This window comes from Camelina sativa, chromosome 20 (genome assembly GCF_030686135.1).
Source record: "Camelina sativa cultivar CO46 ecotype springtype chromosome 20, ASM3068613v1".
In the NCBI taxonomy this organism is placed as follows: Eukaryota; Viridiplantae; Streptophyta; class Magnoliopsida; order Brassicales; family Brassicaceae; genus Camelina; species Camelina sativa.
Window position 1 is genome coordinate 1400530 of NC_141899.1, and position 12040 is coordinate 1412569.

Consider the following 12040-nt stretch of genomic DNA (forward strand, 5'->3'; position numbering starts at 1 on the left):
GGATTTGGCTTGAAATATGTTTCTGGTTTACATATATACATACAGGTCTGATAATGAGGAGCGAAGGTCACTTTCAATGTAAGAGTGCTTTGGATTGTGATCCTCTGGAGTTGCAGATTAGGGGGACATGCAACGTGTAGTCTACGATCCCAAAAATGTATTTGTGGTTATGGTTCTCGTATTGGTGAACAATGTTCTACACTCAATGACTGTGACTCTTCTAGTTGTCCATCAAACTATGATTCTGTCTGCCTTAGAGGCGTCTGCACCTGTATCATCCATTGATTAATCTCTCTCTCTCTCTCTAGCTAGTGATTGGTGATATCGATGATGTAAGAAGAAATTTCCATTATAATTCATCTATATATATGAGATGTAACATCTATGGACATCATGAGTAATAATAATATAAAGTTGACTGAGCTATTATATACGTTTTTTTTCAAGTCATCGTTGCTTTTAGTTTTCAGACAAAAGTAAATAATCCTAACAATGTATCAATCTACACAAATACGTCTTATGGTAATAGTTAGACAATTTTAAGAACATTTGGTTGCTTTTAGTAATAGTAACGAAAATATAGGGAGTGAAGATGTGAATAGAAGAAGTTTCGAGGGACAGTTTGCAAAAAGACATGAAGGATCAAAATGTGTCACGTGTCTCTCACATGGTTTGCCGACGGGAGTGACCGAGATCTTCATCTTTGTTGTCTCTCTTCTTCGAAGCTGAGCTTTTTTTATTTGTTGCTATGCTTCATCAGTTCACTCACTCAACAAAAGATTCACATGAGTTTTAGAAAGCAAACTATAAGATCCAACGAGAGATAGATAGAGTTAGAAGAAGAGGAACGATTGATAAAGATTAAAGACCATGGGAGGAGGTTATGTGTTGGGTTCGGCTAGATCGGGGCAGATGATAATGGTGGCTCTTGTTCTAATGGTTGGATCCTTTTACGCCGGCTCTATCTTCGGAAACAATTCACCTATTTACATCTCCCATCCTTCTTCTTCTTCTTCCAATTCTTCTTCTTCTCCACCATCACAATCTGGTTCGCTCCCTCTCTCTCCCTATGTGTCTTTTTCAAAGTCTGTACCTTTTTCTCAGTAACATTGTTAAAGTTCCTTGCTTTGTTTGGTTTTTAGTTTCTAGAGCTAGATTGATTGAAACCCATTGAGATCGAATAGTTTTCTAAAGACATTGCTCTCAAGTTTCTTCTAGGATTAGGGCATGAATCGATAATGCAACAGTTTTGTGATTGCAGGTCCATCGAGTTTTGCTAACAAAATTGAGCTTACGTACCGGAGAAGTCCTGTTTTGATCCCTGAGAATGGTGTGAATGTGTGCCCTTTGGAGTTTAATGAGTATATACCTTGCCACAATGTCACTTATGTACAACAGCTTCTCCCAAGTTTGAATGTTTCCAGAAGAGAAGAGCTTGAGAAACATTGCCCGCCACTTGAACAGCGTCTGTTTTGTCTTGTGCCTCCGCCAAAGGATTATAAGATACCAATACGTTGGCCTACCAGCAGGGATTATGTATGGAGAAGCAATGTGAATCATACTCATCTTGCTGAAGTGAAAGGCGGGCAAAACTGGGTTCATGAACAAGGTCAGTTATGGTGGTTCCCTGGTGGTGGTACTCATTTCAAACATGGAGCTCCAGAATACATCCAAAGGTCTACTTGAATTTACCTTCTTCTTTTTTTGGATTGCGTTCGAATTTTATACTTATGCCTACTGCTTTTCTCTGAACTATTGTGTGTAACTTCAGGTTAGGAAACATGACGACTAACGAAACAGGGGACTTACGTTCAGCTGGGGTTGAGCAAGTTCTTGATGTTGGATGTGGAGTTGCTAGCTTTGCAGCTTATCTTCTTCCTTTAGGTATAAAGACAATGTCCTTTGCTCCTAAAGATGGTCATGAAAACCAAATTCAGTTTGCGTTGGAGAGAGGAATCGGTGCAATGATCTCTGCCATAGCCACCAAACAAATGCCATATCCCACAGCCTCATTTGATATGGTTCATTGTTCAAGATGTCGTGTTGATTGGCATGAAAATGGTATGTCTCTTGTGATGTTCTTTCTGTTTGTCAATGCTTTGCTTTGGTTTTGTATAGCTTTCACCTAATTTTGCGATTGGTTCTGCAGATGGTATCTTGATTAAAGAGGTTAATCGTCTTCTCCGGCCCAATGGATACTTTATTTATTCAGCACCACCTGCTTACAGAAAAGATAAAGATTTCCCTATGATTTGGGATAAGTTGGTCAATCTAACTACCGCAATGTGCTGGAAGCTCATTTCTCGAAAGGTACAGACAGCAATATGGGTGAAAGAAGATGACGAGGCTTGCCTTAGAAAGAATGCAGAGCTAGAGCTTATAACTATATGTGATGAGGCAGATGTTTCAAAAGCTTCATGGAAAGTTCCTCTTAGAGACTGTGTGGACATTAGTGAAAACGTACAACAGAAACCTTCTTCTCCAGCTGAACGTCTGTCGACATATCCTACAAGTCTAAGCAAGATAGGTACAGTTTCTTCTATTCAGTTCTCTGTAGAAACGACATAATGTTCCATCTGATTTCTTTAATTCAATTGGAAAAACTTTCTTTCTCAAGGCATCAGCGAAGAGGAGTTTACATTGGACACAAACTTCTGGAGAGAACAAGTCAGTCGTTACTGGGAGTTAATGAATGTGAACAAGACTGAAGTGCGAAATGTGATGGACACAAACGCATACATTGGTGGATTTGCTGCAGCTATGAACTCATATCCCGTATGGGTCATGAACGTTGTACCTGCTACGATGAACAATACCTTATCCGGAATTTACGAGAGAGGCTTAACCGGTGCATATCATGATTGGTAAGCAAATATGATCACTTTCTCAAGATTTAATCTTTTCCCACTTAACTTCAGAACCAATAGTAAAACTTGTGTTGTAATGTGTTGGTAGGTGTGAGCCATTCTCAACATACCCCCGAACATATGATCTGCTACACGTGGACCACCTCTTGTCTCACTATAAAATCCACGGTGATGGTTGTTTACTAGAGGACATCATGCTTGAGATGGACCGCATCATACGCCCTCAGGTAATTCACACAGAGCAGCACTAAACCAATCTTATCTTTTTTCTTATGTCTGTAACTTGGGAAGTAGTTTGTAATACACGGAGTTTGGTGGGGTTTGCAGGGATTCATCATTATAAAAGACGAGGAATCAATCATCTCAAGAGTGCGAGACTTGGCACCAAAATACCTTTGGGAAGTTGAAAGACATGAGCTTCAAGACAGATACAAGAAGACTGAAACTGTTCTGTTTTGCAGAAAGAAATTTTGGGCAATCGTTTGAAAGAAACATCTATTTGTGTAGATGCATAGAATTTTTTTTAACTTCTCTTTGGTTATTTAAGAGAAAGAAATTACAGAATTACGTCTCGTATGTTGTTATGTAATGTTTGTCCATTGATTGAGCGTAATAGAGATGTCTCCCTTGTACATGTGTTTGTTTCGCCACTCTCTTCAAAAGTCTCATAACCAAAACACTAGAGTTTGACTCCTGAGTGATAAAATTCTTCTTCTCCCTTCAATCATGTGATAAAATTCTTCTTCTCCCTTCAATCATTCATACAGTTCACACACACACACACACACACACACGATGAAAATAAATCAAAGCCTAATATTATAGAAAACTTTATTTTAACACGATGTGTAACACGATGAGCCTTGAGCTTTATTTTATACAGTAAAAATCGGATCTTGTCGATGTGGTAGCAAGTGAGTGAAACTGCAATAAGAAATAATTTTTGTCCCACATCGAACCGTAAGAAAAAAGCATAAACTAGCTTTCGTTTACCCACATCGGACTTGTGTTCTCTTCTTCTTCTTCTTCTTCTGTCGGAAAAGGGCTTCTGATCCTTTATTTCGGAATTAAAAATCTCTAATTTCTTCACTCCTTTATCTCGATTTCGCAAGGATCAAGTAAGTCTCTACAGCTTTCTTGTTCATTTGACTCCAACGTGAGAGAATCTTCAGTCTCTATTTCTTTTAATATCGTTGACTCTGTTTTTTTGTTGGGCAGTTGATGGAGAAACTGAAGGAGGCTTTGAGTTTTATCTGCTCATATAGTTTCTTGAGGATGGCTTTGTTTTGGCACACTGCCCTCCTTTTTTCTTACTTTCAATTGCTTAAAAGTAGTCTCTTTCGCTCTAAATCAAGTTCCTCTTCTTCTTGCTCTACTCATTCATTGACTACTAATTCACACAGACCTGTTTGTGTTATCACTGGTGTAAGTTCTTCTTGGGACTCTGTGTAATGTAGTTAACTCTCTCCCCCTCACTATACTTGTTAGTCTTCTTATTAGTTTCTGCTGTTGTGTGACTCTCTCTTTGCAGGCTACTTCGGGCCTTGGTAAGGCTACTGCGTTTAAGCTTTCCAAGAAAGGGTTCTACGTTGTTCTTGGTAATACACACCCAAAAAAGTGTCTCCTTTGCTTAGAATCTTGTTGATATGAAACTAGCAGTTGAATCTTTTCTTGATTTTGCAGTTGGACGGTCCTCCCACTTATTATCAAAGGTTTTCTACTGTCCCTTTGATTTTTCTTATACTAATAGAAAGAACCTCCCCCTTTCACCCTTTTTCCTTGATGCATGAATCTTTGTGTTAACAGACATTGAGTGAAATTAAGATGGAGAATGAGGATGCACAACTCAAAGCTTTTGAAGTTGACTTGTCGTCTTTTCAATCAGTTTCCAAGTTTAGAAACTCTCTAGAGCAATGGCTTTTAGAATCTGATTTACATTCTTCGATACAATTGTTGGTGAACAATGCTGGAATACTAGCAGCATCAAGCCGGCCAACCGTTGAAGGCTTTGACAGGTAAGGTTTTTCACTATGGTTTCATAACTTTGAACTTTTAAAGGTTTAACACTTTCTGTCTCCAAATATTTGTCAGGATGATTGCTACAAATTATGTTGGCCCTTTCTCTTTGACCAAACTTCTCTTACCCCTCCTGAGAAACAGCCCTGTGCCTTCACGAGTCGTGAATGTTACATCTTTTACACATCGTGCTGGTGAGTAGTTTCTCACATGTGATCTAATGGTTTCTATATTACAATGTGAGTTCAAATAGTTATTGTCGTTTCCTGGCATTTTTTTTATCTTGGTAGTTTTTGCTGGAAGGTTTGACATGGATTCTGTTACTGGAGTAAACTTTTCGAAATCAAAGCAGTATCCTTGTGCTACGATCTATGAGTATTCTAAATGTAAGGAAACCTACTCATATTTACAAGCATGTGTTTTCTCTTGTACCAAAGTGATGCTGATATTGTTTCTGATCTTTTGTTAACTAGTATGCCTTCTACTCTTCTCGTATGAGCTGCATAGACAGCTTCACCTCATGGATGATTCTCATCACATCTCTGTTGCGTAAGCGTCCTATATACTCATTTCTCTTTACCTTATCGCCCACTTCTTTATTATGTACTCTTCATATTTGAAACAAACCAGTCTTTAAGTTGAGCTATACTCTCTTACACAATCAGACCCTCTATTATTCTTCTTACTTATGTGATTACTCTTTTTTCATTTTGTTTTATTGTAGAGCGGTAGATCCAGGAGCAGTAAATACAAACATAACGCATGAGCTTCCTTCATATATACAAGTCATGGCGTTTTGGGGTCTCAAGATTCTTGGACTCATGCAGTCCTCAGAGGATGCAGCTGAATCTGTCATTGATGCTGCTTTAGCTCCACCTGTAAGATATGCTGGTTTTGGAAATTCTTCGTCTTATCTAACCTTAAATCTTATGTGGTTGATGAGCTCTATATTTTGATCTGTTTCTTGCAGGAAGTATCAGGCAAATATTTCTTTGGAGGAAAGGGCAGGACCATTGAATCTTCAGCGCTTTCCTGTGAACCAAAACTGGCTAAGGAACTCTGGGACACATCATGTCTCATATTCAACGAACTGCAACAAACTTACACTGGATAATCAAAATCATCTGTATACATTTGTCTTAGTTTTGGCTAATTACGTAATCCTAGGATACAAACTTCAAATTACTGTTCAAGTTTCTTACTGTAATCAAAAAACTTGTTGTCAATTTTTGAGCCATCCAAATAAAAGTGTGATTAGACCAACATTCGGCTTTCAATCCCATTGTGGTGACCACAAGTTGATAATTTTTAATGTTTTGTTTTGAAAAGTATGATTCCAAAATAAAATAAAATTAAACGAAGAAAGGATAACTAGGTGTTGCTAGTAGCTAGTTTCAATCTTTTGTTTTGTTGTCTTACTAAATTCTCCTACAAGACAGGACAAGCAAAGAAGAAGCAAACAAGTGTGAAAGCATTTGTAAAGAACCTCAAAAAGGCGAGTGAAAGTCTCCTTTTCACATATAAAACACACATGGAAATGGAACCTTTTAGTTTTCGCAGTAGCCCCTTCATGAAGGAAGGTATAAAGACTACAAAACGAATAAGCCGAAAGTCAGAAAAAAATCAAAGAAGAATATTTCATCTGACAATGAGCCACCATTATAATTAATAGCTTAAAGATCAGAGCCTTATATAAGGAGAAGCATCCTCACAAAAATGTTTAACCTTATCACTAACCAAACCAAGAATCATATTCCCAAATCAAAATCCATTTGGTGTGTTTTGCAAAGTGAGAGAGCCAACACAAACAGAGGAGAGGAGTTCTTCTGTTTTTGTACACAGTTAAGTGAAGATGCAGGACATGAAAGATCAAAATCCTCCACAAGGTCAGATTTTTTCATCCCTGTCCAATAATGAATCAGGCATATTATGTAAAGATTTTGTAGTACTTAAACATTTCTTGACAGGATATCCAGCTGCAGAAGAAGTCTCTGAACAACCAGGTCAAGACAAAAAGAAGAAGAAATCACGGTTTTTCGATACAAAGCAGAAAGGAGACAGAGGCTTCATTGAAGGATGGTAAGGCTATAAACTAGCTAACAAAAATTCATCTATCTGTTGATAGCAACCAAAACTAGCTTAATAAGCATTGTTTTGTTTGTTTGTTACTTTCTATGCAGTCTCTTTGCACTATGCTGCTGCTGGATTTGTGAAATGTGTTTCTAAGGAAATGAAGGAACACTACAGTGTGTGAAGCTTCTTCCCTCTTCTGTATCTAAAGAATGGCTTTCATTATCTAATATATTACCTGAGAGAGAGAGACTTTCTAGACTATCTGTGTGGTGTGTGTGTTTATTGAAAGAAGGTTATTGTACTAGTAGTATGAAAAGGATCATCATATCTTCTGAGTTGGTATAAGATCATCATATTTTACGGGTCTCACAAGTTTTAGAGTTGGCCACAGAAGTCCATAAAAAAGTCCAATATCATAAATTATACAATCAAATCAAGTGCTTCTTAAATATTTATAACTAAAACGAAAATTCTCTACAATTGAGAATAATAATAGTAGTATACACCCCACTCAAAAATTGTCTTCCAAATCGTAATAATAATATTTCTATGTACACTAACCATGTAATTAAAACCTGCAAGTAGATGCAAAGGTCAAAAGCATGATGATGAAGCTCCAAATCTAACAAACCTATTTGCTACCGAGGTTTTTGTAAATGAAGCCTTCAGATATAGTCCCCAATCTCTCGTGATCTCCTACAAGAAAAAACACTTGTGGTTACTCTTTTAATTTCCTACAAGACTTACTGGTGTCTCTAGTTCCAGAATGAGTTTGCGTACTAGCTGAGATGAGCCAAAAACTCTATCGGACTAAAAGAAGAGGGACATCAAGTACGACATAATAACAAAGCCTCACGTGCTCACCTTGATGTTCTACCCTTTCGCTAGAGTCCAGGAAGTTTTCAGCATCAGCCAATAGGAATGGTGATCCATCATAGCTCTCCAGAATCTCTGGTTTTAAACAAGCAAATCACAGTAAAAAATAACGATGAATCCTGTTGTGCGAGTTTGTGCACAAATGTAAGCTTATTATGTGTGCTATAAAAAAGGGAGAACATGTATATGAAAATGAGACCTGAACTCTGGGAAAAATCAGCTGTCAGATCAGAGAGGCTGAAGTTCCGAGGAATTTGACCTAAGAACCCAAATGTAGAAGCGTCTGCATCAACAAGTGGATCATTGAGGGATTGACTGCTGGACTCGTTGCTGAAAGATGCAATGGAGACATCTCCAACTGTGGACTGTGCTTCACCACCGTACATGTACGGAGCACAGTTTGAATATTCAGTCTCAGATTTAATCATTCCTTGCATCAAAGGCATATTTGTGGCCTGAGCGGAGAGCAAGTTTTGTGGAGGAGGATCAACTCTTCTACAATTGGTTGAAAAGTCCACATAAGAAGGCATATTTGTGTTAATAGCTGAGACTCCATTGAGGTATGCACTTGACAGATGAGGAGAGGACTGATCTGAGTCCTTGTGTCCAAACCATAACTGTTGCTGATTCACTGTTGAAAAAAAACCTACATTAGTTGCAACACGAAAACAAAATTTCCCTACATATATATATAGTTGAAAACAAATCTTACTTGATGGAACATGAGAACCATTCCTGTGTTGGTTAGAAGCCCCTCTGGTTGGATGAATCAGACGCATGTAGTTAGCCTGCTGCTCAAGCAGCTCGTTATATTCCATAATCTGGTACTTTACCTTGAGTCTCAGATAATACGCCCTGAAAAAATCTCGGTTCTCTTCTTCAAGCTTCTGCCAAACTGTGTCAACTCAGAGAAAGTTAAAGTGAGAGATCAAAGAAATCAGAACCAACATTGAACAAAGAGACCCAACATTGAAAAAAGTGTGGTTACCAAGTTGGGTAAAACCAGGTTCGATCTTAAACTTCTCTAGTAGAAAGTCAACAACTTCTTTCTGGTTCATGTAACGCTGGAGGCACCATTCAATACGATTCTGAACCTGCAAATAGAGTGAAACAACAGGCCAGAAACGAGAAATTATGTCACAATGCAAAATGAGTATTAAAAACTTCCTAGTCGAAGAAAATAGAAAAGGTAAAAGGAATCAAACCTTTTGTATATCTTCACGAGACACCCTTCTCACAGTTAAACTTGACATGGCTGAATAATATTACTACAAAGGAAGCCGATCTGATCTTGTTCCTGTCAGAAGAAGATCAATCAATCTCTGTCAGAATATAAACAACTCTAGTCTGATAACCAAAACATGTAATTTAACTCATAACTTAGCTGAGAAAAAGCAAACAAAATTGAAACTTTTAATCTAATGTATCAAAAATTTTACTAATCAATCTCTGAATTAGGGAATGGAGCAATCATCATCGAACAGATCGAAAACTAGAGTAGTTAATCGCAGGTAGGTATCATATGAAAGCCCAAAGATTTGTTAATTGAAAAAAACAACCAACCCAACGGATTAGAAGAAAGGGTCATTCATAGTAGTAGAGACTAGAGAGAGTAGAATCGATCATCAGAGAAAACCCTTACCGGAACCCCGAAAGCAAATCCGACGACCCAGACCAGACCAGACCTAACTTTTTTTTTTTTTGGTTTTTTAACGAAATAAGTGGGATTATTGGTTTGTGATTTGTAAAAAGTAATTTAAAATTATAACAAATTTAGCTTATTACATTTGGACTTTAATAAAGTCATTAAAAACTTTGTGTAATTTAATTAAAACAAAAGAATCTAAGATTATTAATGAATTCAATTATTATATTATTGGTTCATGATTTTATATATTTTTTATAAAATAAAGTTATGGAAAGTATCATAAAAATATAAAAATTGTTTAGAACACTTTACAAGATTTAAAAAAACTAATCAATAAAATTATAGAATATTCTCTAGCAATCATTCTCTAGCAATATTTTAAAGAGTATCATTATTGATAGAATGTACTACATTCTTTGGATAAGATGATAAAAAGTCTGGTGTAAATTTCAGATAATAACAATTTATGTTTCATATCAAACATTTAACGACTGTTACCGTTCTCACAATAAAGTCTCGATTTTGTTGTTGTTTTTCCAACTACTCTCCAATCTTCAAGGTGAAGAGATGGAAGAGAAGTGGCTAATCAACTTTTTCATATATGCACAAATGAACTTAGTCAAATTTATACATTAAACTTATACGGATGCTAAATCATACATATACTTTTAAAATTTTGAATTTCAAACTCCAAAATTATTTTTTTGTGCCAAATAATACAAAAACGTGCAAATCATTTCACCCTGTTTCACCATCATGATTTGATGATGTAAATGTAAACTTAGAGATCCAAAGGATGTTGTTTTCGCTATTCAAATAAAAATAAAAATTATTGTTGCAACATAGATTCGAACATGCAAAATCTAACCTCCAATTAACTTCTTAATCATTCATACATATGAAAGTATTGCAAATTAGTGAACAAATATGTAATATATCCTATTTTTTGAACAAAGAAACATTCAAATTAAGTTTTACAGGTTTAAGGTACAACATACAGCCCATTAAGGGCTTCTTTTGCCAAGGTATCAGTTTGACGATTTAGATTCCTAGGCACAAAAGTAAACGAAACAAAAGATAGATTTAAGGATAGTTCGAGGATGTCATGAAGAATTCCGTGGGCTCCTTCGAGTGGAGCTTCCGATTGAGAGCTTTGACTAGCATCTACGAGTCTGAGGCAAATTGAATGTTCTTGAGATCTGATTCTACTGCAACACATAGCACAACTAGTGTTGCCATAGCTTCGGCCATCAAAGGGAAGGATACAGACGGAAAAGATGAAGATCCTTCATTAACTATCTGTTCCTGCTTATCTTTAAAAATCCAACCGAAACCAGCACGTATGTCGTCCTTCCAAGCCGCATCAATGAAGCAGGTTAGAAAATCTCTTGGCATATTGATGGTTGCTGCTGGTTCTTTCCTATAGGGCTTTGGGCTGACTGCCATTCTTTCGCCCTCAGTAGAGCTAGCTGGATCGCTTCCTCCGGTGAGGTTGCCTTTTTGTTAAAGATGAGGTTGTTTCGGACTGTCCAAATTGTCCATATAATCCAAGGGGACACCGGTCCATCACTCAGTCCCGTTGGTGGAAGACACAGTAGGGAGTTTGCAAACCGGATCCCGTCTTTTACAGAGATGATGGACAGGGGGTTTAACGTTGGATTTAATATATCCTCTTATGTTTCTCTTTTTAATTCAATGTTTTTCTTCTTCTCTCTTTCCCATAAAGTATTATTTTCTATTTTAATATACCATTTTTCACTTTTTCTTGTCTTCTGACTCTTTTTTTTTCTTTCTTCAAAGAATTTTTAATTTTTATTTTAGAGTATGTTTCTTTTTCTTCCTATTGTACATAAAACTCAGATTTTCTATTTGAGTACACGAGAAAACCCCGCCGGATTACATGGCTTCCGCGGCAATATTCTCATCTCTTCAGCAAAGGAGATTTAGTGAGAAAAGCCACTTTTGAAACTAAAGTTATGAAGAATGTCACTTTTAGTTTTTCTTTTTTAGAAATACCACTTTCTAATTTTATGTCATATGATAAAAAGACGTTTATACCCTTGAACTAAAGAAAGAGATGATTTAAGAAAAAAAATTGGAGGAGTGGTGAATTTTACGGCACAAAAAGTCACATATGCTAAACTTATGGTGGACCAGATCCAATGCTCAATCATGTTTAGTCCATCTCTAATTTGTCCTTCGACCTCTAAAGTGGACCTAATCTGTTTAGTTTGACTCTACTTGTCCATCACCAAGTCTGATTACACATGTACCGATCTTATTATGCCTCTAATGGACCAGATTTAACGCCCGAAAATTTTTTGTCCACCACATTTATGTCCTTCGTTCCTTTAGTAAACAATATCCACTTGGTTGACAACACTTGTCTATCCCAATTATGTCATTCGCTCTCGTAATGGACCATACCTACTTGGTTGACAACACTTGTCCATCAGTAACATGCAACCATTTTCTCCACTTTGCAGGCTTTCTGCCGCAAACCAATCTTATTGTGCTTTCGGTGGACCAGATTAAACGTCCAAACAGGTTAGTGGACCAT

General features: G+C 36.9%; 4 protein-coding genes across 8 annotated transcripts; 3 read left to right on the forward strand and 1 right to left on the reverse strand.

Annotated features, from left to right (window-relative positions):
• The first annotated feature begins 654 nt into the window (after nucleotides 1-654).
• LOC104768596 (putative methyltransferase PMT7) lies at nucleotides 655-3501 on the forward strand. Its single transcript, XM_010492600.3, has 7 exons — nucleotides 655-1048; nucleotides 1262-1676; nucleotides 1772-2061; nucleotides 2150-2527; nucleotides 2618-2864; nucleotides 2956-3094; nucleotides 3195-3501. The coding sequence occupies exons 1-7, from the start codon at nucleotides 871-873 to the stop codon at nucleotides 3351-3353; spliced, it is 1806 nt and encodes a 601-aa protein (XP_010490902.1). The 5' UTR covers nucleotides 655-870; the 3' UTR covers nucleotides 3354-3501.
• Nucleotides 3502-3628: 127 nt separating this feature from the next.
• LOC104768597 (uncharacterized) lies at nucleotides 3629-6146 on the forward strand. Of its 2 annotated transcripts, none has more exons than XM_010492601.3 (10): nucleotides 3629-3985; nucleotides 4086-4292; nucleotides 4399-4465; nucleotides 4551-4579; nucleotides 4674-4882; nucleotides 4959-5077; nucleotides 5174-5269; nucleotides 5357-5432; nucleotides 5608-5761; nucleotides 5854-6146. In XM_010492601.3, the coding sequence occupies exons 2-10, from the start codon at nucleotides 4089-4091 to the stop codon at nucleotides 5995-5997; spliced, it is 1098 nt and encodes a 365-aa protein (XP_010490903.1). In that variant the 5' UTR covers nucleotides 3629-3985; nucleotides 4086-4088; the 3' UTR covers nucleotides 5998-6146. The 2 variants fall into 2 exon arrangements, 1 of the variants encoding a protein (XP_010490903.1); XR_015593887.1 differs by having other exon boundaries at nucleotides 3634-3985; nucleotides 5187-5269.
• Nucleotides 6147-6506: 360 nt separating this feature from the next.
• On the forward strand, nucleotides 6507-7325 carry LOC104768598 (protein CYSTEINE-RICH TRANSMEMBRANE MODULE 12-like). Of its 2 annotated transcripts, XM_019241659.2 has the most exons (3): nucleotides 6507-6769; nucleotides 6851-6962; nucleotides 7064-7325. In XM_019241659.2, the coding sequence occupies exons 1-3, from the start codon at nucleotides 6736-6738 to the stop codon at nucleotides 7107-7109; spliced, it is 192 nt and encodes a 63-aa protein (XP_019097204.1). In that variant the 5' UTR covers nucleotides 6507-6735; the 3' UTR covers nucleotides 7110-7325. The 2 variants fall into 2 exon arrangements, with proteins under 2 accessions (XP_019097204.1, XP_087362519.1); XM_087506393.1 differs by lacking the exon at nucleotides 7064-7325 and having other exon boundaries at nucleotides 6601-6769; nucleotides 6860-6966.
• Nucleotides 7326-7350: 25 nt separating this feature from the next.
• Nucleotides 7351-9707, reverse strand: LOC104768600 (uncharacterized). Of its 3 annotated transcripts, none has more exons than XM_010492603.3 (7): nucleotides 9475-9707; nucleotides 9038-9129; nucleotides 8821-8926; nucleotides 8545-8727; nucleotides 8032-8463; nucleotides 7821-7907; nucleotides 7351-7652 (listed from the first exon to the last, which is right to left on the reverse strand). In XM_010492603.3, the coding sequence occupies exons 2-7, from the start codon at nucleotides 9083-9085 to the stop codon at nucleotides 7588-7590; spliced, it is 921 nt and encodes a 306-aa protein (XP_010490905.1). In that variant the 5' UTR covers nucleotides 9086-9129; nucleotides 9475-9707; the 3' UTR covers nucleotides 7351-7587. The 3 variants fall into 3 exon arrangements, with proteins under 3 accessions (XP_010490905.1, XP_010490906.1, XP_010490907.1); XM_010492604.3 differs by having other exon boundaries at nucleotides 9396-9489; XM_010492605.3 differs by having other exon boundaries at nucleotides 9272-9483.
• Nucleotides 9708-12040: the final 2333 nt, after the last annotated feature.